This window comes from Myotis brandtii, unplaced genomic scaffold (assembly GCF_000412655.1).
Source record: "Myotis brandtii unplaced genomic scaffold, ASM41265v1 scaffold344, whole genome shotgun sequence".
Taxonomy (NCBI): Eukaryota; Metazoa; Chordata; class Mammalia; order Chiroptera; family Vespertilionidae; genus Myotis; species Myotis brandtii.
In genome coordinates this window covers 7665181-7692772 of record NW_005363247.1, presented here as the reverse complement: position 1 = coordinate 7692772, position 27592 = coordinate 7665181, and the positions used below count along the sequence as shown (strand labels likewise).

Sequence of the window (27592 nt, the reverse complement as noted above, 5' to 3'; positions counted from 1 at the left end):
CAGTACGAGTGACATTAAAGTAATCAAATCAAGCCTGATGCCCAAGATCATGTTCACAGTCTTCCTCTTCACCTCCCTCATGAGTCAGCATCTCTCACACCGTGAAGCTATGTGAAGAGGATGCCTTCCATGCAAATTCAAAGTGTGCATCACACAGTGCAAAAAGGACAAGCTGAGAAAAAAAAGCTTATTAGAAGTGGGAAATAAGTAAATCAAAAGTATTTACTTAATTGTTTATGAAGCTTTCCATAATAGCTTAGGCCTTTATTTAGATTAGTGCTTCATCTTTAACATTGTCCCTTGTCTTTCTCTTATCCTTTCCACTCAGCTACATTCCACAGCCAAAGAGCAAAGGGGAGGAGAGGGGAAGGAAGAGATAAAGATTAGCAGAAAGTAAGAATTATGAAAGGTTATGAAAATATAGAGAAGTGGCTGTAGTGTGATAGAATTCCTAGTGGGAGTTTAAGTGTAGCAATCTGGTTGAAAAGGGGGTGGACCTGGAAGCTTGTCTTGAATTTCCAGCCCACCCTCTTTAGTTAAATTACACGTTTACTTGGTATACCTGGGGAAGCGGAAAGAGATCGCTGTGAACCTGATCCACCTCTTTTCACCTATATTCATAAGAGAGATGAGTGTCACAGTGTTGCTAACTTGCTCTATAGCTTAGTTATGCCATTCAACTTCTCTGGACCTCAACTTTCTCATGTGGAAAATAAGGTGATTGAATTAACTGAACTGATTCCTCCAGTTTTAGTATCCTATGAGTGTCCATGAGCTATCAGTTTGGTAACATTCACTGAGAATTGGATGCTGGCTTGATTCTCTGTCTCTTCCAGGTTTATGGGTATAAAAAATGACCAACCACTGGGCCAGAAACTCTGAAATGCAGACTTTCAAGCTGTCAGCCAGTCTGGAAAGGGGATAGGGGTAGAAGGCTTGGGAAGTGCTGTGTCATTTTTTATGATGCTACAGTGTTATTTTTGTTGTCTTTTCAGGATCCAGAGGCTAGCTATGATTTTAATGATAATGACCATGATCCATTTCCCCGATATGATCCCACAAATGAGAACAAGTGAGTAAATGTGGATTTGCCAGGGGGGTGGGGGCCAGGGGTGTAGTACTTTAAAGTGCTTTTATTTGAGCTCTCAGAACTGTTCATGCACACTATCCATACCACAATATTGTACTGCTTTTAAAACAGAAACCCAAACTTCTCTTTTGGCTTATAGAACCATATTTCAATTAAAATTTCTTCTTATATTATAAAACTAGAGGCCCGGTGCACGGAAATTCATGCACTCTTGTGGGGGGGGGGGGGGAAGAGCAGTGCTCAGCCCAGCCTGTGCCCTCTCACAGTCCGGGACCCCTTGGGGGATGTCCACCTGCTGGCTTAGGTCCGCTCCCCAGGGGATCGAGCCTAAGCCACAGTTGGACATCCTTAGCACTGCCGAGGAGGCAGGAGAGGCTCCCGCCACTGCCACTGTGCTTGCAGTCATCAGCCCAGCTTGTGGCTGAATGGGGCTCCCCCTGTGGAAGCGCACTGACCACAAGGGGGCAGCTCCTGCATTGAACATCTGCCCCCTGGTGGTCAATGTGCATCATAGTAACCGGTTGTTCCCTGTCATTCTGCCGTTAGGGTCACTTTGCATATTACCCTTTTATTATATAGGATACTCCCTTCAAATGTTACTGAATAGTTATAGCTTTAAAAAGAATGCTTGGGGCATAAAGAGTAAAAATGTTTAGCCCACCCCTGTTCCCTATTCCTCTATTAATTTTCCCATATTAGAAACATGCTTGATGTTAGTCATGAAAAGAAATACAGATGCCTAAATAATAAATCCCCAAAGCTTCCTATGGTGGCCACAACCATGCTGACCAGTCCCTTCAGAAGAGCAGGGCCAGACACCAGACAAGAGAAAAGTATCTTGAGGCATGGTCGTCAAATTCAGCACAGTCTCTGGGTCATTGGATTAGCTAGCACCCCGTTCCAGAGCTCCTGCTGGATATTTTAAAGTTAAGGGGAAAAAAGAGGATATCTTCTGACTCCTATATTGACTCTCCATAGCAGCTACAGGGTGATGAGGGAGGCCAAGAGCCAGATCTGCCAAAGCAGGAAGCCAAGTAAAGATCAAAGACAGTTTAACCTTCTTTCCTAACCCCAAAGAAACTTCACCCTCTAGGCACGTGGCCTCAAGTGTCAATGTCCATGTGTGAACTCATCTTTGTGCATAATGATATATCTCATAGACTTTAAGGAGACATGCACACTTTCCTCTTTATTTGCTCCACCTAGAAGAGACTTACATCAAAACAGATCAAGCCAAGGCAAAATTAGGGCTTGCTATTACAAGTGGGAATGGAAAGAGCAAGCCACAAAAAGCTTTGTGGATGCCCCGTAAAGTGCTTCCCTCTTCTCTTCACGTGGCTTTCTCTCTCTTGGACTACTATCCAACTCAGGTCAATCAAGCTCTTTCTCCTCTCTCTCACTTTCACTTTCCTTATCCCTTATTCTCTCTTTCTCCCTTATTCTCTCTCAGAATTCCAATGTGGCTGATGGAATAATTTTGACCTAAAGTTGTTTCTTTGAATGGTTTCCCCTCCAGAGGCCGACAAAACCCAGGAAGGGAGGCTGGAGCTCATGGACTTGGCTTCAACTTCTGGGTGTCTATTTCCTGCTATGGGAGAAGAGGAGGATTGAGGAGGGTTCCAAGATACTGCTTCTTTCAGTACCACTTACTTCTTCTAGGGTTTATTTCTTAAAGGGGTTAACTGCAAACACCCATGAGAGGTTAGAACATCTATTAACAATACGATAAGAACTGTGAGGGAGTGTCCTTGTGGAAAGTGAGATGTTTCTAGAACTCACAGCAGGGTCCCCATGTAAATTTTCAGCCATTTTCTGAGTCAGGGCAGTGCAGGACCAGGAAGAACATCTGCTCTTTTGGGACATTACTGTGTGATGTTAGCCTGGCTGGTTGTCATAACTTTGCTCATTACCAGTATTGAGAGTGACTTGAGGACATCACCTCTCTGGCTCTATTTTTTATTTTTTCTCCTAAAGTGGGTGACAAAGCATCTCTTCCTTGCCCCCTGAAAGGAACTTCCTAAAGAAATGGCAATAGGTGCTTGAAAGAAAGGAGTGCCCTTCTTGGAATTTAGTAAAAATGACAACTCTCACCTCACCCACTTGGTCAAGAGTAAGAGGAAATATGCCAGCAGACACATGGGTGCAGTAGAGGAGGCTGTTAGCTGGAGGTGTTGCCTCCTCCCCAGGCAGTGTACTCTGGGTCTGGCCCCAGGATCCAACATTGGTGATGGCTGCATGATAGGTGAATACTTAATGAAATGATATTCTCTAGAATTTTTCTACTCATGAGAAGAGGGATACAGATTTCTCTCTATCCTTCTCCCAAAAGAGGAAATCTCACATCACAATATTTATAATAAACACAGTATTTATAATATAAGTAGGGGCCCAGTGCATGAAATTCATGCATGGGATGGGGAGGTGTCCCTCAGTCCAGCCTGCACCCTCTCGCAATCCGGGACTCCTCAGGTAGGGTCCCTAGGCCTGACCGACGATCAGGGCCTATTGGGGCTTTCCTTCCCCCGGCTGCCAGCAGCTGGCCCCGCCCCCGCTGCTGCCACTGTTTGCCATCTGTGTGGCACTGCCCCCCCTCTCCTGCCAAGGGTCGCCTACCTCTGCGGGCGACAGGTGTGGGGTGCGATCGCTTGGCTGGCCTGAGCCTCCCTCTGCAGGGTGATTGCTGGCTGGCCCGCACACTGCCACAGTATCACTGGCTGGTGGCCTGGGCCTCCTTCTGTGGGGTGATCATGGGGCAATGGCGGGGCCCCCCAACAAATTGCATCGCACCCGCCTTGGCTGGCCTGGCACCAGTGTGTGTCATAGCATGGTCGTCCGGAAGGTCATCTGGATGGTCATTTGGATGGTCGTTCTGCTGTTTGGTTGTTCGATTGATTAGCATATTAAGCTTTTATTATTATAGATTCTTCCAAGTCACAGAGCTCCAAAGGCCCATAAGGAAGTAGCCCAATAAATGTACTTATTTTGTACCTGAAAACTCTGAGTTTCAGAGCATAGCCTGGATCTCCCACATAGTACAGAGAGAGAGTAGAGTAGCCAAACAGTTAAGTACAGACTTTGCAGCTAGATTGAGATCACGTATTAGATCTGCCACTTAATAGTTAAGTGACTAAGTAAATTATTTAATTTCTTTTGCCTCAATTTTATCACCTATTAAAAAGGGATAATAGTAGTAGTAACTACTTTATTGGGTTATGATAGAGATTAAGTGAGTTTATATATGTAATTGGCTTGCATAGTGCCTGCAACAAACAAAAAGTTGTATTTGCTATGACGATGATTAAAGCTTCTCATTTAACAACTAAGATACACCTCTTTTCAGTGAGAAATCAGCATGACAAGAATGTGATAGGAGATAGCAGAGACAAGTCAATTTTCTGAGCCAGTTCAGAATCTACTATCTGAAAATTATAAGCAACTATCTCTCAGGATCCTCTTGACTATCAACCAGAAATGTAGCATCCTCATCATTTATCAAAGGATATTATAAAAAATTTCTTCAAGCATGTTGTCAGAAATAAATCCCTCAGGTCTAAAAAATGAATGGCCCCATGTTATCTTGGCCTTATAACAGTTTGAGACCTATTATCACCCAATTCCAGGGCATTATGGCTCCAAACTATCTGTGTTGCTGCTGTAACTCAAAGATTAAGCAATATGGGGATTAAAAAACAATTTAACCCTAGGGATGCTCTAGCTTTAAGCAGTGCAAGATTCAGGAGCTGAAGTAGTATGTAAATGAGATTAATAGAAGCTGCATTTGAATTCTCCTCTGCAAATCAAATGAGGAATCACTAAATAATAAAATCTTAAAAGTGCAGGTAACTCTTACTATTAAGCTGGCATGAATCTGTATTCATATTTCAATACCAATTACAGATTCTAGTTAAATAACATGTGTGACAAGGAAATGTTAACCAGTATAATAGTAGTCTTTAAACTATCTTGTGGAATACTTTTCTAAAAGTCAATTTGTTTAAATGTCAGTTGCTACCATTGTTCTAAGATAATAGAGGGTTATTTTACCTCAAACCTGATTTAAGGAAAGAGAAGAGGCTACACATCTATAAAGAATGATGTAGAACCACTTTGATAAAGTCTTCCTTCTTTTTCAAAGTATGGAAGTGGAAACTGAGGATAAGTGGAGGAAAAAATACTAATCCCTATTTGTAGTATGATCCTACTACACCTTTCAGGAAAATAGTCCTCAATGTGTAAGGAGAGATAAATAATAGGTCATGTCACATTGCATCACTTATAGGACAGGTGTACACTGCTAGGGATGTTTTCAAACAGGTTGATTCTGTTGGCTCAGATTAGAGATTTTGCTATCCTGGGCCCTGTCTCCCATATTATTTAAATATAGGCAGTGGTGACTGTTGGGAATAGATTTCCTGGAGGATGGCAACTGAATTTTTCCTTGTAGAAAGGCAAAGAGGACTAATCCATCAAACAAGGCACCTTCTATGTATTCAATGTGAACACATTTCTTAGAAAATGGGTATAGTTGTCAGGGTAGTTTCAGTTGCAAGTGAGAGAATCCTAACTCAAAGATTAAGTAATATCCATATTAAAAATTTCACCCAAGGGATGCTCTAGCTTCAAGCATTGCAAGATCCAGGAGCTCAAGTAATGTGCCATCAAGACACCAAATACTCTGTCTCCATCTCCTAGTGCTGCTCACCTAACAGCTTCAATCTCAACAGAATCTTGCCTAGCAACAAGATCCACGTGGCTCAGATGGAACCTAAAGCTGAAGATTCTGGAGAAAGAATAGAAATCTCTTTATATTCTGCATTAATCCTTGAAAGCTTGTCTGGGAGAAGGAGCCTCGTGAGAGAAAAAGAATCACAAGGCGTGAGGGAGGGCCACTTCCCAAAAGGGGAAAATTCTAGGAGGCAAAAAAGAAGCAGATGTCTGCTGCACTAGGGAAGACCCCGAATTAAAGATAATTACATTGTTCTGACGCAGGATTCTTAGCCAATATTCAGAAGAGGCAGGACTATCATTTAGTGGGAAATCATCTCTGGTACTTTAGGAAAAAGAGATAAGTGAAACAATTATTTTGGATTACCCAGTTAATTTTGGATTTATATATTTCTTACCAGGCAAAATTAATAGATGTCTAGTGTCATAGCTTATAAAAGTAGCTGGCTGACAGAGTTGCTCAGCACTAGCTCACCCTTCTTCTCTTTTCCTCTATGTCAGCATATCTGGTCAACAGCTCCTCCAAGGCACCAACAGCCTTCACAATGCTCCCAGGTGCTTGCATAATAGAATATAATCATAAAATCAACAAATTTACATTAAAGTTCTCTTAATTTATAGGCCCTTCTGAGGTCAGGGTGGGAAAAGTCAATTATTATCCCCAAAATTTCAGAATTGATGCTTTAATAGTGGGCTTTGTTCTGTTTTATTTTTCATTTTTATTTTAAATAGATGTAGGAGAGAGAGAGAAACATAGATGTAAGAGCAGAATATTGCTTGGCTTCCTCCTGCATGCCCCCTAGTGGCGGGGGGGATCAAGCCCACAACCTGGGCATGTGCCCTGACCTGGAATCGAACCAGAAACCCTTTTGTGCACAGGGTGACGCCCAACCAACTGAGCCATACCAACAAGGACGGGCTTTGGTCTGAATTAGAGATGGATTTTTCCCCCTCCAAATACTCAGAAATCATCAATTACCCTTTTTGCCTGATTGCAAACCCCATCTTGTTCAGACCTCTGGTCCCAATCAGAGTTGCAGAAGTCTCCTGGTTTCCCAATTAGCCTGTAGTGTCTTCTTAAAATCTCAGACTTCTGTTAGTACCAGGAAACCCTCAAATGTTTTAGTTTGGTGTGTGGTTAGAGGAGGAGGATATCGTGGGAGAAGACTCTGTTCTATCATATCCTCCTGGAGCTGGTCCAGGGTAACCTAATCCAAAAAAGTCCAACCACTATGTACCAACCACTATTCTAAGCACTCTATACACAGTATCTCATGTGACCTCACAACCCTTTGAGGACACTTACCCATGGTCACACCACTAGTTAGTGGCGGAAGCTAAAATGTGAACTCATATACTCTGGCTCCTGTGCCTATTCCCTTCACATGATACCTATATTTCATCTAATGCTGATGGGAAGAAACCAGAGAAAAGGCAGACAAAAAGTTAACATATCCATGTACCATGGATTCATATACAGAACAAATGTTTGTCCTCATTTATGTTTTATAATTCCTATTTTTTAATCTTCAGACACGGGACCAGATGCGCAGGAGAAATTGCCATGCAAGCAAATAATTACAAGTGTGGGGTCGGAGTTGCATATGATGCCAAAGTTGGAGGTAAAGCAGAGGGCTGTTCCTATAGTTTTGCACTTTAAAAAAAATATTTTTTATTGATTTCAGAGAGGAAGTGAGAGGGCATGAGAGAAACATCAATGATGAGAAAGAATCATTGATTTTGCCTCCTGCATGCACCCTGCTGCAATCCAGGCATATGCTGTGACCGGGAATTGAACCGTGACCTCCTGGTTCATAGGTCAATGCTTAACCACTGAACCACACTGGCCAGGCTAGTTTTGCACTTTTAACTTGAGTCTTGCATTACTTGGTGTAAATGAGGTGGGGCGAGGGGGGGCTTTCAACAACAAGAGGAAGAAATGGACTCCATACAAAATGTGCTGTAGAACTTGGGTGTGATTTGCAAATGAATCAAAAGATCTGGATTCCTAGAAAATGGTAGCTGAATATAAGCCAATACATATGGGAAGGGGGTTTGAGATGTTGAATAGCTTTTAAAACAAACCTAATTTTCTCTGTGTTCTGATTTAGAAGGTTTTCGTGTTGTGTGCTTATTCAGGGAACAAGAGGAGGAAAAAATTTAGGCAAAGAATTTCCCTGCCACTGAATTCTGCAGTGCTTCATTTCATGGCAAAGAACAGCTTTTAAAAATAAAAAGAATACATACTAGTTATATTAAGAAGCCAAAGGTTATCTTCAATAGCAAGAATTTAGAATCTCTAGTTGTTTCAGTCAATGTTTTTGTGGGGAAATATATGGTAAGTTCCATCAGGGCAATTAAATAAAGGAACTGTTTACAAGAGTTCAAAGGAAACCAACAAGGGCTAACAGATGTAGGCAGATGTTACCATCTTTAGGCCCAAAGGAACAAGTGGAAGGAGTCAGTGGAAACTGGAGACAGAAAGCTGTGGCCATAGGAGAGAATCACTGGACAGGAGCTACAGCCTTGAGTACAACCACCAAGCTATTTCCAGGCAAGAAGGAATCGGGGAGTGAGTACCGCAGTTTCCCCTCATCCCCCAACCTCCTGCTGCTGTCCTCAGTTGGTGGAACCCGGTGGGAAGACAAGAGAACCCATTGATGCAGTTCCTGTGGATAAGGGTGGTGGAGACTGGATCCGAAAGAGCTCACAGAGACTGTATTCCTTTTTATAAATAAAATAAATATCCATCTTGGCATATATAAGGTCTCTCTCCCTAATACAGCACACTCTTAGATTTTGTCATTCCTAATTACTTTGACACTAACACCATCAAAGTGCCATGTTAATTTAATGAAAATGAAGAAGTACAGATTATGTAATCACCTAGAAAAAGAATTCACTTTTTAAATGATAATAAACTAAGTACCTATAGTTTATGAGAGAATCATCTGATCTCTTTATTTTATGAAGGAGGAATCAGAAGCAAGATTCTCAAGGTAACAGTTTCCGGCAGTGTAGAGCTAAAACACAAGACTTCTCATTCCAAGTCTACTGATTTTCTTCCATTACTCTACCCTTTGACAGTCTAGCCCCAAGTGCATTTTTATATAATAATTTTCATTTTAAGCATCTACCGTATGGCCATCACTTATCCAACAACACACTATAGGCAGTGTGTCCTGGAATTTAACAGGACATATTTGGGTACTCAAGTCCTGGCTTCCCAATTTCAATCTGTGTGGCCTTGAGCAAGTCACTGTCCATCTCTGACCTCAGTCTCTCCACCTCTAAAATGGGGAGAATTATAGGACCCCCCTCAAATGATTGTCGTAAGGATAGATGAGTTTATAAGTTTAAAGCCTGAAGAATGGTAGCAGCATATAGTATATCATCAATACATGTGAGCTGTTATCTCCATTTTATAGTTGAAGAAACTGAGGTAGGGAGAAGTTAAGTGACTTGCCCCCAAAATCATGCACCTCATAAATTGTAGAGCTGGAATTTCCCCCCAAATGCATTTTTAAAGAAAATAAATATGACTTTCATGAATCATGTCAATTACGTGTTTTTTACCTGTGCTCCATTATAAATAACAGTGTGAAAATCTGAAGCTGTGCACTCTATTGCATTATCAGCCTGAAGCCAGGAATAACCAGGTAGCTTCTTGTATCCGTCTAAATTGCTTTTGCCTTCCTAGCACTTGAGTACATGAGTCTGATGATGGGTGGCAGCCTGTAGGAAAGCACAAGGAGCTACCGAGTCTGCCTTCTGCTGATGAAAAAACGATTCTCCCTCGGGAGCAAAATCCATGGCAATGATTTCATCCTTGAGATTATTTAGAAGAAAAGGAAGCATGTTCCTTGAAAATGTTTCTTAGCAAACACATAAACAAATGGCCTCTGGGTTATTTTTAATCAGTGCTTAGAAACAAGAGTTCTTTTCCTATTTGTTAGTTTCCTATCATGGGTAGACCTTTGCAAGCTCCAAGGTTTCCTGTACAGAGTCATTTTTATGGCACAGGTTGGGCCACAGCCGTTCGTGGTATAGTCATGAGCAGGTATGTCAAAGGAGGACTGTTTGGTGCCTCTTTCTAAAAGCTATACTGTCATTTCTAGGTTATTGGAGTAGTGGAGGGAGGTGGGACATTTTGTAATCCACGATAACCATGGCTACTGCATAGCACATAGTTATCTCTAAAAGCGGGTAAGAAGGTTTATGGAGGCAGTGATTGTATCTTTCCTTTGTGCTGTTAGCAGCAGGCCATGGGCATTTGGGACATCCAGTGGTTACCCTGTTTTTGACTCTTTTGACAGTCCTTTTAAAAAATAAATGTTAAGAGCATTATGCCATTCTACATGTACATCCTGACATCAACTTATTATTTGTGTGTTTTGCTGTTCAGGCATAAGAATGTTGGATGGCATCGTGACCGATGCTATTGAAGCCAGTTCAATTGGATTCAATCCTGGGCATGTGGACATTTACAGTGCGAGCTGGGGCCCGAACGACGATGGGAAAACTGTGGAGGGGCCTGGTCGACTAGCCCAGAAGGCATTTGAATATGGTGTTAAACAGGTGAGATGCTTAACCCAGACCCACCTGGAATGAAACCTGACTGTGGATATGTTGAGAAGGGAAGAACATTTAGCTTATATGGAAAGAAATGGTTGTCAATTTCTTGCAGTTGCTTATGATTTGAAATGCATTCAGAGAGCCAAATCATTTTTCAAGAGGGATAGAAGGGCTGAGATATTTCCCCCCATTTGGGTCTGACACTCAACAGAGATTTATTACTCTTAAAACATATACTTAAAAAAATACTCTGGATTATGTCCTTTCTCATTTTCCTGCTGTTTTGAATTTTCACACTAGATAAATTATTACCCAGACTTCCTTCAAATGCTCTGAAAATGCATCCTTAAATATAAATATAACAGGGTGCTACCTCCCGCTCTGCACGTGCCTGGTGAATACGTGTGCCTTGGGTTTATTGCCAGTATTCTTGCCAGTATTCTATGGCCTTGTTCTGCACAGGATGAAACAAAAGTAGAAACTCTGGAGAGCACATATTGAAAAATCACAGAGAGAGTAGCCTTGACGAGGTCCATTCAATTGAAGAGTCCCTTTCAGTGCAGCTGAATAATGCCGGATTTTTTCGTTCTATTAGCAAACCATAAGATTCAAGCAGAAAGGATAGGAAGTTCAAAGATTCAAATGTAGTGACATAAGGCAAGAGAAGAGTGAAAAAAAATGAGCAAGTGCTAAGGGCCAGATTACGAATCTGCAAAATAAAGCCCCAGCTCTGCCCCACCCCAGAAAGGGCCCAGAGAAAGGACTGGCAGAGCCAGAAGCCCGTGGCTTCACAATAGGAAGTCTCACAAGATTTCCAGCATTGATGCTGGAGTACCTAGAGGTGAAAAAGGCCACCATAACTGTCTCAGCATGTATTTGTTGGGGATGTTATGGAGGTGTGACAGTGACCCCAATAGATGATAATAGATGTGATATATTCAGGTTTTTCTTTCAGGGGAGACAAGGAAAGGGCTCCATCTTCGTCTGGGCATCTGGAAACGGGGGGCGTCAGGGAGATAACTGTGACTGCGATGGGTACACAGACAGCATCTACACCATCTCCATCAGCAGTGCCTCGCAGCAGGGCCTGTCCCCCTGGTATGCAGAGAAGTGCTCCTCCACGCTGGCCACCTCGTACAGCAGCGGGGATTACACTGACCAGCGAATCGTATGTTGCTTTTCTCTAACTCTCTCTGCTTAGGTAGAAGAGCATGACTTGCATTCACAAGAATCCTTTGGTAAAATTGATTTGTTTAAGCGTGATGGCTCAATTGGGGAGACTCGTCCTTTGCTCACTTGAAAGGCTGGCATATATTGGGAAGTTTTCTCTCTCGGGGATAATTACGCTTCTGCCCAGAAGATGTTGTCTCTCAGTCATTTTTAAACTCAGCCCTGAGAAGCCACCAGTCAGTCATTACCTACAGCCAAGACTCTAAACGTCTAGTCAGCTTGTGTTGCCACCCTGAAAACAGCCTTAAAGGGCATCTCAGGATTGTAGGGGCTCTATCACCCTGTACTTGCTGATCCTTTAATAGCAGGGATATAGTCTGGCTTGCCCTTTAGCAGATAATAAAAATACAGAGCATACACCAGCGATGTCTCCTAAGAACAAACGACCTACAGGAAAATAACAGGCTACATTTCCCCTGAGGTGAACTTCTCAGCATCCGAATAAGCAGCTCGGACAGGGTATATGCTCAGAGAGCATCTCCAGCCCACGTGTGGCTGTGTCTCCGCGTCCATGAGTCAGACTGCCAAGGACAATTATTGGATTTTCCTTCAAGGGCCATGTGGAGCTTTGAGAACAGAGAGGCACTTTTAATTTGAAAATTTAAAGTCCTACATTTAACTTCTGACACAGAAAGAGCCAACTAGCTAAAGTATGTATATTCTAATCTCAGTGAGAGAGCAGGTCATTTAGATGACTAGACTTTGAAAAGTTTGTAAAATTCATGTTAATAGCATCTCAACAAAATTGTCAGGATTACTGTCTTCTTCCTACTGGATCACAATTCTGGAACTCTGCCTGCTTTTGTCAACTACTCTAATTTCGACAGTAAAACTGTGGTCTTAACTTAAAAGCATTGACCTCCCTCTCATGCCCATATCTTCAGTTACACAAATAATAGTGACAGTCTGCCCAGGGAGTCTTTTTTTTTAATTTATTTTTTAGACAGGGAAAAGAGAGAGAGAGAGAGAGACATCCATATAAGAGCGAAACATGGATTGGCTGCCTCCTGCATGCCCCCTACCAGGTATCAAGCCCACAACCCAGGTATGTGCCCTGACAGGGAACTGAACTAGCAACCTTTCAGTACACAGGATGACTCCCTACCGACTGAGCCACTTCGGCCAGGGCTACCAAGGGATTCTTTATGGCGGGCATATTTTATTGCCTTTGAAAGGAGCATATCGGACATATTTTCCTCGGTGGTCAGAGTTCCTGGCTGTTGTCCAGAATTGCTTTTGAGAAAACAGTCTGCTATGCATTTCAGAGTCACCATTTCATAGACTGTCCCACATCTGAGCTGCTCTGCTCTGAAGTAGGAGGAAGAATTTCCATCTTTGTAAAGATCACTCCTTAGGTAAATCAGCCATAGAGACAGATGGTGAATTCTATTTGAGACGGTGGCAATAAATAGTCTTTGTCTTGCGCAAACCTCTTCCTCAGCACAGTCATCTCCGGGGGCTCACTTGCGTCAACGGGTAAAAGGGGCAGCCTTGCTTCCGCAACCTCTGAGGAGCAGAGCCACCGTAACTGGAGAAATTCAGCCACTCCAAGTGGGAAGCCAAAGGAGGTGATAATAGAATAAATTAGTTTTTCACACCTCCCTCCCATACATTGAAATCACTAGCTAAAAGCCAGAGAGCAGGAGCCTGGGTGGGGTCTTGTTAGTAATCCTTTGTCCCAGCTACTTGCTCTACCAGCAGTACTGTGGTTCTTCAGGCAGACAGATTGGAAGTCGCTTTGGTTTCTTCCCTTCGTCTCAGCAACCGCTTCTTAATTAAGCTAAAATAAGCCTAGGTAATTCTTTACGTTCAATAATATTGTGTAAAGATGCTTTCATAAGCAGGATCTCATTCCAGCCTCAGAATCTGAGTCAGGAAATGTCAACCTCATTTTACAGATGGGGAAACCAAGTGCCTTGCCCTGGGAATACATCTACTGAAGAGCAGTTTTAGAATTCAGTGTACTAGATCTAAGTCTAGCACACTTTCCATTTGGAAAAAACACCATTTTCATCAATGTGCCAATGTGGACACTAACTCATGGGCATCAAATTACATCAACAGTGAGTGCAAACTACACACTAAACAAGTTTTGGACAACTAGTTCAAGTGGTCGAAATCAGAATGGCTTTATATTCTTGTACCGAAGAGGCAGTCGAATGTCAATCTGAAGGCAACAGGGAATTTTGCATGAAGCAGAAGTTCTAAATATGCCAGACCAAACACAATGGATCTGATGATTAATGGGCCAGCATGATTCACAGTGATTTTGAAACAGTCCCTTTTTTACAGACAGCATTTCGTTTGGGAATCTCAGAGCAGAAAATATTCATAGTGGGAGTACTTCATCCCCCCAAAAGGCACCCTGATGCCAGAATTATAGACAAGTTGCATGGAGAGGAGAGTGAACTAAAATATCAGCAGATGGCAAACACCCGTCTGTGGTTTAGAGAAGGAAGCAGGGAATCGAATCAGCTCAGTTTCCTGATCATAGCAGATGCGGCCCTCGGTATGGTTTCCCCCAGGGACAGGACCACACTCCTCACATGTTCTCCCATGTTTCTCTCCCCTTCTGGCGCCACACAGACGAGTGCTGACCTGCACAATGACTGTACGGGGACCCACACGGGCACCTCGGCCTCGGCACCCCTGGCTGCTGGCATCTTCGCTCTGGCCCTGGAAGCAAAGTAAGGCCCCGAAAGCTTCTGATCGCCATTACTAAGGCTGCTTCTCCCCCTCCTTTTTAATAACACATATTGTTTTCTGAATACATGGTTACAGTAGAAAACTATAAATAATAATAAAATAAACTCTCTTCCAGTTAACATCTCGATGTAGATTTAGTACACACATATCTTACAAAACTGGATCTTCACATATACATTATTTTGTGATGTTTTTAAATCCTCCCTATAATATGTTAAGAGCATTTTCTCTTGTGTAAATCAATGTTCCTTGACCTTCAAAAACTCATGGTCTCCTCCAAGTTCTCCTCCCACTCAGCTCCAAGGCCCTCTCACTTCTGTTTATTCCCACCAGGAAATACTTTATGTAGATAATTTCTGTGGGTAGTATTAGGAATGATAAGTTTATAAAACATCCTTTTTTTCATATTATATAATCCCAGTCTTAGAGGAATGAGAATTAAAAACAAAATTTTTATCTTTTCATAGTATTCTGTTATATAAATGCAGATTTTATTAAAAGTATATAATCATGCTTAAACACCCTTGTCCATAAATATTGATTGTCATCTCTGATAATTTCCGCAGGATAAACACTCCTAATTGGAATTTCTGGGTCAAAGGGTATGAATGTTTCAATGATTTTAATACATATTGACAAGTTACTGTCTAGAAAAACTATAGCATTTTATATTTCCACCAGCATTATATGTATGAAAGTACCATTTTCCTAAGCCCTGATTAAAGCTACTTTTATTATCTTTTAAAGTTTTTGCTATTTTGATACATGCAAATGGTATCTAATCTTCATATACTTTTATTTCATTACTAATGAAGCACAGTATTTTATATTCTTTGGCCATTTATCATCTGTAATTGCTTTTTTATGGCCTTGATTATGTTTTATGCCTTAGTTTAGTTTGGTTGGTCAGGCATTTACCTTTTAATTTTATTTATATGTAATTTTAAGGTAATTAAGTTAATATGTATACAGTTACATTTGCCAGTCTTTTCTAAAAGTTTTTTCCTTTGTTTTTACATTCAGAAAAATATTTACAACTCAAAATTAGATTAAACATTTATTTATATGTCTTTTATTATTATTCTTTTGCCATATTTAAGTCCTAAATCACCCTGGAATTTATTTTAGTGTATTATGTTAAAAAGGGATTTAACAACAATGTTTTTCCCTTATAATAATGACTGATAGTCTAATACTTAACACAGAGGGGAAAAATCCAACTGTCTCACAGGTTTTTATTTGTCCTCATTTCTAGTTTCTAGTGTTGTGTGGTGAGAAATATTTAAATGTCACGTCAGGTGGAGTGGTTGCATGCTCAAGAAAGTGATTAAACTTTAAAATTACTATTACCTTTCCTACTAAGGAGTTTATCTTAGAACAGTGATGGCGAACCTTTTGAGCTCGGCGTGTCAGCATTTTGAAAAACCCTAACTTAACTCTGGTGCTGGTCACATATAGAAATTTTTTGATATTTGCAACCATAGTCAAACAAAGACTTATATTTTTGATATTTATTTTATATATTTAAATGCCATTTAACAAAGAAAAATCAACCAAAAAAATGAGTTCACTTGTCACCTCTGACACGCGTGTCATAGGTTCGCCATCACTGTCTTAGAAGAACATCCATATTCTCTAGAGAAGACAAAGCAGTCCCCTCATGTCATGTTCAGTAGATGAGGTTCACAGTAGCAGAAGAGAACACTTTGGCTCGTGCCACAGCTGGAAGAGCCCAGAAGTTGCTGAGTCTTTGTCTAAGAGGATTAATCCAGAGTAGTTCCAAGAGCCCTGGGGCACCTGTGGAGCTACGATTTAGTCCCAAGTATCTCAGCTATGAGACCGCCACAGTGGCTAAACAAGACAGGCCTAGCAAAACTCATACCAAGAGTCTACCTACTTGGATGGGCTGGAAAGATGGCTGGTAAGGAAAAAGCAAATCTGGGAAAATCCTGTGCTATCAACCAGTACATTATGCTGCCTCCCATGGCCCTGGTGCACAGGAAATGTTGAACAGTAGCTGCTCATCCTCTCAAACAAAGAGAAGTTAATAAGATTGAGGCTGATAAAGGAACATCCTAACTCTCATGCTTTATGAGTTCCTCATAAAAGACTCCTTGTCACAAGCAAACTACTTATATTGCATTAAATATGACTTAGCTGGAGCACCAGGGAATGAGAAGAGGAGAGGGAAGGAGGAAGAATAGTTTCTGGCTCAAATATGTATAGAGGAATTTTCTTCCCTAGAAGAGTGTTTCTCAAACACCAGCTTAGATAATAATCACTTTCAGAGTTTTATGTAGTATGCAGATTCCTATGTCCCATTGCCATCAACTCAGATTCAGAAGTTTCTGGTATTTGGCCTAGAAACCTCCATTTCTAATCAGTGTCCTAGGCAGTTTGAATGCTAGTAGCTAGCTTAACCAAATTTTGAGAAACACTGCTATAAAGAGTTAATTTACAACTGTTTTTTTCTGCAACCTCATCTAGCTGTAATTGCGAAGATGTTCATTCCGGTACTCAATAGGCATAAAAAAGATAGGAATTCCTTCGATAAATGCCTATGGTACCATTATTGTCATGCAGTGAGCATACGTTAGAAAGATGGCAGACAATAACCTCAGTCTTCTGTGGTGAGAGCAAGGGAAATCAGAGTAATTTTTAATAGAGAACACAAATTCTGTAGTGAAACACTGAATCCCTTGACATGTTTGGAGGTATTAAATAAACAGATGAACCAATCTTCTATTTTCATTAAAGGCTAGAGAAAGGAAAGTAAACTTCCAATGCTGCATGAAACCTCTGGGTAAACCACATCAAAGAAATCCTTGACTCAGTGGGTTGTGAAATGTTGGAAAGTCTCCAGATTAGGAAATCTTCAACATACTGGACTTACCTAGTTGCGATTAGAGGCAGAATGAGACAGCCTCTAGGACTCTTTCACTTTAGAATTTTGTTTCCAATTACTTTACCTACACTCTTCTAATTAGAAGCAATGCTTAATTTCAATGTTTAATTCCACAACCCTTATTTTCTATAAATATATCCTTGATTTGCAACCTAATGCAGCTTTAAAATTTTTAATTATTGTGGTGCTGTTGAGCACTAATTAACAAAGGGAGGCTGTCATGAATGAAATGTACGATTATTAGCAGCTCCTTTTCATTTATGAAATGCAATCACACAAATGAAGAATAACTCTGTTGGGAAAATAGGCTTAATTTTCCAAATTGCATGGCAATGAAACCCCCTTGAATATTTTGTAAAGAATAGGTAAAAGAAAATTTAAAAAAAAAACATGCAATTAAATATAAAACAAATGTTCTACTATAGAAATATAGGAAGTCTATGCTTTGTGTTTGATTATCAAGACCCTGCCTTATGCTTCCTTAGTACACTTCTTCATCCCAACCTCCAAAGACACACCTGTCACATAGATGGTCAAATCAGAAAGTGGTGAGTTGCCCATTGATCACCTTGATAAAAGGCTTTTTACCTAAAACTCCCTTTAAAGGACTGGAAAGATGCAAGAATTTCAATAAAATGCTTTATAGGATAGAATTAATGTCTACATTCAAAAAATAGCCATTTCTCCTCAGCTAGTTAATTATTCCTAAATGTGGGATGGCCAAGGTGGAGACAAGATGAGGTATTTATGATACTGGGCAGATAGGAGGTCTGAACAGTAAGGAATTCTGGAGATTATTATCCTCATCCCTCTATTCTTATAAATGAGTCAACTCAGGACCAGGGAAATAAAGTGACGTGCTTAAAGCCACACGGGTCTTTGGTAGTAGATATAGTGTAATATGCCTTTTATTACTCCCTATTCTGTCCTCCATGATTTGAAAGGACTTCTAATTGTCTTAGTTATATGCTTGTATTCTTTCTTCCAACTCATTATTTTAGCTATAACATAGAACTGGTTAGTTTTTTCAAATATGATTATCAAATAATGCTCTACCCTGATATATTGATTCAGTAGGTTTAGGATAGGACGTGGGAATTTTCAATATTTACAAGTGTCCCAGATTATGGTGCAAGCAATCTGGAACCCATGAGAATCACTGAACTGGAGTCTTTCTAAGGCCTCCATCAGTCACTCTCTGGCTGGTATGTTTGTCAGGAGATCAGCTGATACGAGAGTGAATCTACTGAGCTTCTAGGCGTCAGAGTAGCAAATTAAAGCAATAAACCAAAAATGAAAGAGTTAAGCCTTTAATCTCTTACAACACTGGCAGAATCTAAAACAAGAGGAAACAATGACTACCCTAGTCCATTTGCCCCGCCCCCCCCTCCACCAAGAATGGTGCCCCAGTCACAGGTCAGGTGAAGCATCACATTCATGAGGGTCTTCTCACTGTTGAGGGACCCCTCCCCCAACCAAAAAAAGGCTCTGGTAGTTATATGGATTCTGGGGTGGGGTGGGGCTTGGGGAAGGCTAGGAGTGGAAAAGTAGAGGGGGGAAAATGTCTTTAAGGTTTCTCCCACTCCCCCCATAAGGAGGCCTTAGCAGAGACCTCTGCCCAAGGCCTCAGATAAGGAGACCTAAGAAAGAAGGTGTGAGGGGCTAGGAATGTAAATATGGGAAGAGTATGACCAAGTAGAGGAGCTGAGTCCTTGACTGCAACTCCCTAGAGCAGCGGTTCTCAATCCATGGGTCGCGACCCCTTTTGGGGTCGAATGACCCTTTCACAGGGGTCGCCTAAGACCATGGGAAAACACATATATAATTACATACTGTTTTTGTGATTAATCACTATGCTTTAATTATGTTCAATTTGTAACAATGAAATTGGGGGTCACCACAACATGAGGAACTGTAATAAAGGGTCGCGGCATTAGGAAGGTTGAGAACCACTGCCCTAGAGAGACCTAGTTGCATGGGCTCTGCACCCAGGCTGATGTGGGGAGGGAGCTTCCCTGGGAGGCCTGCCAGGTATCCTTTGCAATACCTACCAGAAGACATTTTAACCACTATGCTATTGACTCTAGGGAGAAAACAGCAAATTGAGCCAGATTTCCTGAGGGTTGTTTCACAACCTAGTGATAAGCTAGAAACCTTGAGGACTAATGCTTGACTGGCTTAATAGACACAATGCAAGTCTCAAAGCTAAGGGAAAGCTGGAGATCTTGAAAGACTCTACTGATTAATTGCAGTAAGTTTTAAAATTATATTTGGGGGCTAGTTAACATGTAGTCACATTCAATCATCCAGCCATCCAATATTTACTCAGCTTATACTCTGTGCCTGCAATTCTTCTGAGTGCTAGGTACACATCAGAGAACAAGACTGATTAAAATCTCAGCCCTTCTCATGGCTAAATCTAGCAGGGGAGACAGACATTAATGATATATAAAACAAATGTATTACCCAATATGTTAGAAGGTGATAAATGCTATAAAAGAAAACAGTAGAGCAGGAGAATAATGCTCAGGAGTGTTGGGAGAACTGAAATTTTACATAGGGTGATTGGGAAAGGCTCTATCTGCATTATAATAGACCTAACAACCCTATGATTATCTTTATATTGTTGCTAAATTAATTGTATCAAGACTTCTGGTTAAACCACTTCTTTGCTCAAAATTTCTCAATGATTCCTCATTGCCCAAACGATAAAGTATAAGCCCCTTACCTGGCAGTCAAGGCCTTCACCATCTGGCTCAGTACTCCTTATCACCTCTTCCTGCTCCAGCAAACCAGACTATTCACTGTACTTGAGCCACATCATGTACTTCACCTCCTCCCCCCTCCTCCCCCCACCGCACAGGTTTTGCTCCATTGCCTCATTCTCTTTTCTCTCACTCCACTTCTTGACATTCTACCCACTCTTTAAAGTTCAGCTCAAATATTTCCTCCCAGCAAAATCTCCCTAGATCTTCCCAACCTGAAATAATTATCTCTCTACTAAACTCCTGCAGTGCATTATGCCATAAACACATTATTCAGCAGATATATTATAGTAATAAAAAAATAACCTTAGTTTTTTTACTGGAGTGTAAGCTTCTTAAAAACAAGAACCACCTCTTTAAATATCCCCATAGTATTAAGCATAGTGATCTTACAAGAGTGATCTCAAGTAGCTAAGAGTTTCTTGACACTTTTGATATATAAAGAAAAGAAACAAAAACTACTTGAGTAGGAAGCCAGCCCATATCTTTAAAATCTGAGTCTGCTCAAGAAGAAAGTCGAGGACTTTGTTAATAATGCTAAAAATGCCAAGGATGTTAATGGACAGCAGAAGACTGAAAGAATGAAAGGAGGTGCTGTCATTTTTATTTTTGCTCCAGGTAAACTTAACTAATTAGGAATCATGAACCAAGTCCTATATTTCTACAATGCTGAAGACAAAATTTTACTAATGATAAGAACTTAACTTGCATGGTATGAGGAGAAGTTTTCCATACTGTATTTTGATTTCTAAATGAAAAGACATACAAATAGTAATGCTAGAATTACATTAAGTACAGTTACAAAAGGTACTTCATAATTTCTGAATAGAAATGCTTGTTCTTAGCACTTGCTTTTGCAAGGAAACTTTATTTTGTCCCTGAAAGATGTTTTGGGTCACTTTCCATCCAGTCCAAATCTAACCTGGCGAGATATGCAGCACTTGGTTGTCTGGACCTCTGAGTATGACCCACTGGCCAATAACCCTGGATGGAAAAAGAATGGCGCAGGCTTGATGGTGAACAGTCGGTTTGGATTCGGGCTGCTAAATGCCAAAGCTCTGGTGGACTTAGCTGATCCGAGAACCTGGAACAGTGTGCCTGAGAAAAAAGAGTGTGTGATAAAGGACAATGACTTTGAGCCCAGGTAAGTGTCTCGGGAATTTTGAATAACTGTGTGCCCATGGCACTATTTGATATGTTTGTCACTTTGTCTAATTTTTTTCACCTTCCTTTCTGAAGTAGATGGAGGTAGCATTTGCCAGTGTTCGCTGTGGGTCCACGGGGAATATTGAGATCAAAGATCTGTAAATCATGTTAGCATATTTGCATTTTCTTCTCATAGCCTACCTACCATCTAGCATTATGTTTAAGGTGTACCATTGTTTTATGTAGCACTAAGAACAATCATAGCTACTTAAACTATTATCAATCATCAGTTTTAAGATTTATCCCAAATTCAAAGATGATAAAATGTTGAAAAAATGCATCTTAGAATTGATGAAATACAGTACTTGCCAACAAGTATTATCCAGACCTCAAGAGCCTCACTTCATACCACAGTGCTGTGTGATTCATCATCTTTCTTCCATGAAGGAACCTTTATCATACTGCTTTTACACAGACCACATCTGACCCACCACATCTAGCCCTGGAAGCAGAATCTGCTATGACTGTCTTGTTAATTCTATCACAACAATCATGATTATACTGAAGACCCACTCACACAAAGTACTCAAGGGTAGAAGGCATGGAAGACATGTCCATTGCAATAATAGACCACTTTTTGATGGGTCCAAGGCAAACATGCCTGAATTTGATTCCACAGTAAACAGCATTTTTTTCAAGTACCTGTGTTCTTTACTATTTTCTTTTCTTTTTATTTTATTGTGGTAAGAACACTTAACTGGGTTCTGTATTCTGTTCCACTGGCCTATATGTCTGTCTTTATGCCAGTACCATACTGTCTTGATTATTGTAGCTTTCTAATATATTTTGAAATCAGGAAATATGATGCCTCCAGCTTTGTTCTTTTTTCTCAGGATTGATTTTGCTATTTATGATGAAACTGTAGAATTGGGGTTTTTTTTCTATTTCTATAAAAGCCTTACCATTTTCTATGCATTATTCACTTATAGCTAATCCTGAATTAGGTTCTACTCATAATAGGGAGAGACAACAAGCTTAGTTAAGTATCAAGTACAAGACTGATGTGTACATATTTGTATAAAGTGTAAGGAAGAAGAGATACACTTTATTCAATGGAGATTCATTAATATATTTAGAGCCCTGAAAGCTAATGGAGAAGTTATCATTGAAATTCCAACAAGAGCTTGTGAGGGACAGGAAAATGCTATCAAGTCCCTGGAACATGTACAATTTGAAGCAACAATTGAATATTCCCGAAGAGGAGACCTTCATGTCACACTCACTTCTGCTCTTGGTAATTTTTTTTTAACTTTAAAATTTTCTTTTAAACCATTTGTTTAAATGTAAATTCAATTACTTCAAATCAATGAGTTTTTGTTTCTTTATAGAACTAAGTCTCCCAATAGATATTTTCAGGTCTTAAAAAATATGCTTCTTCCCCCCCCCCTTTTTTTTTTTTAACATCAGAATTCTGCCCTGCTCATTCCCACAGGTCCTTAGATAAGCAAAGAACAAGGTCTATTCAAATAATATGTAATTAATAAGCCTTTCTGGAGTTAATGAATACCATAATATACATTTTCAAATTGTGCTCATTTTTCCAGGTCACTGATCTATCATTCTTTTCTCTCAGGTAACATGTTAGTGAAAATTACTCTGATACTTAATAAAGCTGATAGATACATCAGAATCAATTGAAAAACTGAGACTTCTGATCCATGAAAGAGGGTTGAGAAGACTAACAAATTTCCCATAATGATATTATTAAGGCAGATGATGTGATATATGGGCAGTTGCTCTTTCCTGAGAGGGCACTAAGTTAGATGAGATTCTGGATGGGAAGAGCTTGTGAACACAAACCATAATCCACCAGGAGAAGCTGTCCCAGCACTCTTCCACATGCAGTCTCTGAATAAATTCCATGTCTGTAGGTGATGTGTGAGGAAAAATGAGCTATCTCCATAATGTCCTTCCAGGATATGAACTTCTTACAGCTTTTGAATAGGTTCTGTTAATTTTGGAGTTACACTTTCTAGATATCTTGGAATTGTCTTGAAAGGTTGGTGGACTGCTTTTTCATTAATGGCCCTTTAGTTTTTTTGACCCTTTCACTTAGAAAGTAATATTATTTATTGTTCTATAGAAAGCTTGGATTTGAAAATTTAGAGTTACTCCTATTACTAGTTTTATATGACAAGAGATTATTAAATTAACATAGCTTTTTAATGTATACACAAGATTGTAGACACAGACACCTATTAAATTCTCAAAACTTCCTCTTATATTTCAAAATGACAGTTCCATCAAAATGTATTTTAGGTCTTTGATTCTCTTCTTTAATTTAGTTTGTAAACATAGGTCTCTGAGTTCTCTTTATTCAAATAAACCTTACTATATTCATTCATTATTTTGTTTTCTACAGTATGGATTGAGAACTTATTATATGTCAGATAATGTGCAATGTACTGTGGATAAAAACATTTGGAGGGTTAATCTCTCCCAGCTTTCATTTTCATTATCAGATGCTAGAGTGTGTCCTATCAGAGCTGTTAGGACATTTATTAACTTGTATTTCTTGTATGAAAATAGGAACCAACACTGTTCTGTTGGCTGAAAGAGAGCGGGATACATCTCCTAATGGCTTTAAAAATTGGGACTTCATGTCTGTTCACACATGGGGAGAGAACCCAGTAGGCACCTGGACTTTGCGAATTACAGACATGGTAAGTAAGAAGAAAAGGCTATAGAAACACAAGCTTACTTTTAAAAACATTGAAGTTGTTTTAAGGTTGATGTCATCATTCATCAGGGCCCTAAGGAACTTTGATCACTCTGTAGTTGAAGTAATGACAAGATGTAGTGTTTCAAGTCCTGCCACTTGGCTACATAGATTTAAAAAATATTAGGCACTGGCCATAGAGGAAGAAAGAGAAGATATTCTGATATACAGTGTGACATATTGTGGGACAAATCCAAGTGTCCCACATGACCTACTCACCAGAATGAGCTGTATTCAAAAACATAGTTAGCCAGACTGGCATGGCTCAGTGGTTGAGCGTCAAACTATGAACCAGGAGGTCATGGTTCGATTCCTGGTCAGGGCACATGCCCAGGTTGCAGGCTCAGTCCCCCATAATGGGTGTGCAGGAGGCAGCCAATCGATGATTCTCTCTCATCATTGATGTTTCTATTTCTCTCCATCTCCCTTCCTCTCAGAAATCAATAAAAATATATTTTAAAAAAAACCATAGTTAAATGCTAGACCAGCTTTGCTTATGACACTCCACTGGAGTCACATGAAGGAACTTTTACAAATATTTACTACAGTGGCCATTTAGAAGTAGCTTACTTATTAGAGAAGACTTATTTAATATGACTTTGTTTTGTCTCAGCTTTTTCACCATGTTTACTAACACTCTTTGATATCTTCCTATAATTATAACATACAGTCACAAAAATAAAGGGGTGTCAGAGCAAAAAACCAAATTATTCATACAGCTGAATTACACTGATTTATACAGCTGAATTATTTATTTTTGCATCATTTCTCCAGCATTTTCTATAGGTGAGCATATAAATAAATGGGGTTTTGGTCTGAGTCCTCCTGAGAGAGATATGTTATAAGTATCAGCAGTGCCAGATTTCAATGTCTAAATAATTTTTTATTTAAAACTAGTGGCCCAGTGCACGGATTTGTGCACATTTGAAAGAAAATTAATTAGAAGAAATATTTTAATATCTCTATTTGCCCTTTCTCTATAATACAAGTGTCAACCAAATTCACATTTGATAATAACGTATCGAAACACACTGGCGCCAGCGAGAGCTTTATATGTATTGTGCACGTGCGAGTCAACTTAGCCTTTTATATATATAGAATAAACTTGCTTAATTAGACCTGCTTTCTGATTTGGCTAAACTTTTTCCAGCCCAGTGAAGCACCCCAACTTCTCTTTCAGGTAATTGTCAGCAACACAGCAGTAAATATCAACATGAAGCAGATTATTATTGTAGATCACGCAGGGAGAACAAAGGGTAAAATATTGAACTGCAGCAGTGTTTGACTATATTCTGCACAGTGAGAAAAACTGAAGTAATTTTCAAGGTCCACCATTTCTTACTTCTTTTCAGTCGGGTCAAGTTTCTAAACTTTCTAAATTTCCATTTTCCGGCTAATGAAAAGAAAATAGGATTCTACCAAGTCTCCTATCTACCTACTCAAGGATTTCTGTGAGGATTAAATGAGATGAGGCACGGGAAAACGCTTCACAGACATTTGGTTAAAGTATAAAATGTTTGCACCTGGCTATAAAGCAAATCATGTTCCTGGACTGAAGAAACTCCAAGGAGGCTAGTCACTAGGGAGAGGAAGTCCTGTGTTGCTATGTGATGTCATTACCTGGTGCCCACAGCGACCATTTCTGGGCTGGGGTGGGCTGTGGGCTGCATATTGTGCCATGGGGTCTTGGCAGCATTGGCTGCAATTTGGTGGGCTGTCGCTCTGGGGTGGTGGGGAGGTTCGTGGTGCTGTTTCTTTGTAAATGGCCAATGTGCATCATGGCAGCTCCTGTGTTGAGCATATGCCCCCTGGTGGTCAGTGTGTTTCATAGCGATTGGTAAGATGGTTGGAGGGACATTTAGCATATTAGCCTTTTATATAGAGAGATTTACCTTTATTGCTGAAAGTAGTATAGTTGTCCTCCTATTTCCCCCATTGACCTCTTCTAACCCACACCCGCCTAAATAGCTTTTTAAAAAGAAATTATTCCTGAAGATGTCAATTAAATTAATACAAATTCTATAGTTATTGTTACTTTATTCTCTGAGAATACCTTTCTCCTAAAGACAGCTAAATTTAGTATTGGCATCTGTAAAAATTCCTGCTCTCATGGGGAGAACAGGAAATGTTCTTAGTAGATTGTCTTGTTCTTGAATGTGGACTCCACTCTTTAAATCAGTTTCACCATCAGGAAACTAAGAAAAACTGTTTACCAAGATAAATCTGCAAAATTTGACTTTATGCTTTTGAATATTTTGTAGACATTTTAGATTTCCGCACATTATTTTAAACATAGTTTTTGAGCTTCTGAAAAGTATTATTCCCATAAATGTACAGTTTTTAAGGGTTGATTAATGCTGAAGGCTATTTGTAATACTCCATTGAGGCTGACTTTTTTCCCCAATGGAATGTTTCTAAAAGTTGATAATTGTTTAATATAATTCTATTTATAGATGTACAGTCAACTTTTCAAGAATACATTCCATATAGAGATTAATATAGAGAGTTCTGATTTTTTAATTAAATGATGAAGCAATTAATCATTTTTTTAAATCCTTGAGCCTGTAAACTGTCAATTTTCATAGCAAGAATAAATCCAGTGATTTTTTTCCTTTATTATCTTTTTAAAAATGTGTGTTTTTCTTTTTTCTTATTGGAGTGCCATCGGTTAATTAGGTTATATAGGTTTCAGATGTACAATTCTATAATACATTATCTGTATATTGTATTGTGTGTTCATCTCCCAAGTCAAGTCTCCTTCCATCACCATTTATCCCCCACCAGTGATGTATTTCTTTTCACACAGAGCTCTACACACGGAATGCACAAAATTTTAAAATTAGATTTAGACTATGAAATCCTTTTTTGACAGTCTGAAGGATCTTGTTTTATGTTACTCAGAACACACACTGTTGCTTTTTTCTCTGAGAATGCCTTTCTCCTAAAGACAGCTAACATTGCAATTTAGTATTGGCAGCTGTAAAGATTCCTGCTTAAAATATATATGCTTATTCATCAGTCTGGAAGAATGCAAAATGAAGGGAGAATTGTGAACTGGAAGCTGATTTTGCACGGGACCTCCTCTCAGCCAGAACACATGAAACAGCCCCGCGTGTACACGTCCTACAACACCGTGCAGAATGACAGAAGAGGGGTGGAGAAGGTGGTGGACTCAGGGGAGGTCTGTGTGGCTGGATTCTTCTTGGCATGCTCTTTTTTTGAACTGTAAATTGACAATGTAGTGAGTGAAGCTGCCCCTAACTTTTAGGCGGGGAGTGAGTCAAACATGGGTAAGGAAAAAAGGGAGTGGGAGTGGTAAATTGTTTATTTTCCATAGGATGAAACTCTATTGTTTTATTCATTCATTCCTTGCGTATTTAGAAATTAAAATTAATGAATTCAAAATTATTGAATCCACTAACATGAATTCTACTTCGTTTATCAAAGTGAAGGAGACCAATAAGTATGAGCACTTATAATACATCATCTTATTCCATTTTCAAATCCACCGGAAGTGGAGGTATTCTTATTCCTATTTTACAGGTGAAATTAGGGAGATTAAAAGGTGCCAGGGATATAACAGTAAGAGGAAAATTGAGGACTGAAAACTGAGTTAGTGTAACTCTAAGCCTTGTGCTCTTTCTGCTCCCCAACTGCCAGGAGGAGGTGGG

At 39.8% G+C, this 27592-nt stretch overlaps 1 protein-coding gene across 1 annotated transcript in view; it reads left to right on the top strand.

The window, feature by feature from the left end:
- PCSK1 (proprotein convertase subtilisin/kexin type 1) overlaps positions 1–27592 on the top strand; it is a 40505-nt gene that overhangs the window by 9934 nt on the left and 2979 nt on the right. The window contains exons 5-13 of the mRNA XM_005871523.2: positions 996–1072; positions 7349–7437; positions 10221–10393; positions 11346–11558; positions 14207–14307; positions 20907–21140; positions 22279–22436; positions 23732–23865; positions 26941–27102. Coding sequence (XP_005871585.1) covers positions 996–1072; positions 7349–7437; positions 10221–10393; positions 11346–11558; positions 14207–14307; positions 20907–21140; positions 22279–22436; positions 23732–23865; positions 26941–27102 — 1341 coding nt within the window. The remainder of the gene's footprint in view (positions 1–995; positions 1073–7348; positions 7438–10220; positions 10394–11345; positions 11559–14206; positions 14308–20906; positions 21141–22278; positions 22437–23731; positions 23866–26940; positions 27103–27592) is intronic.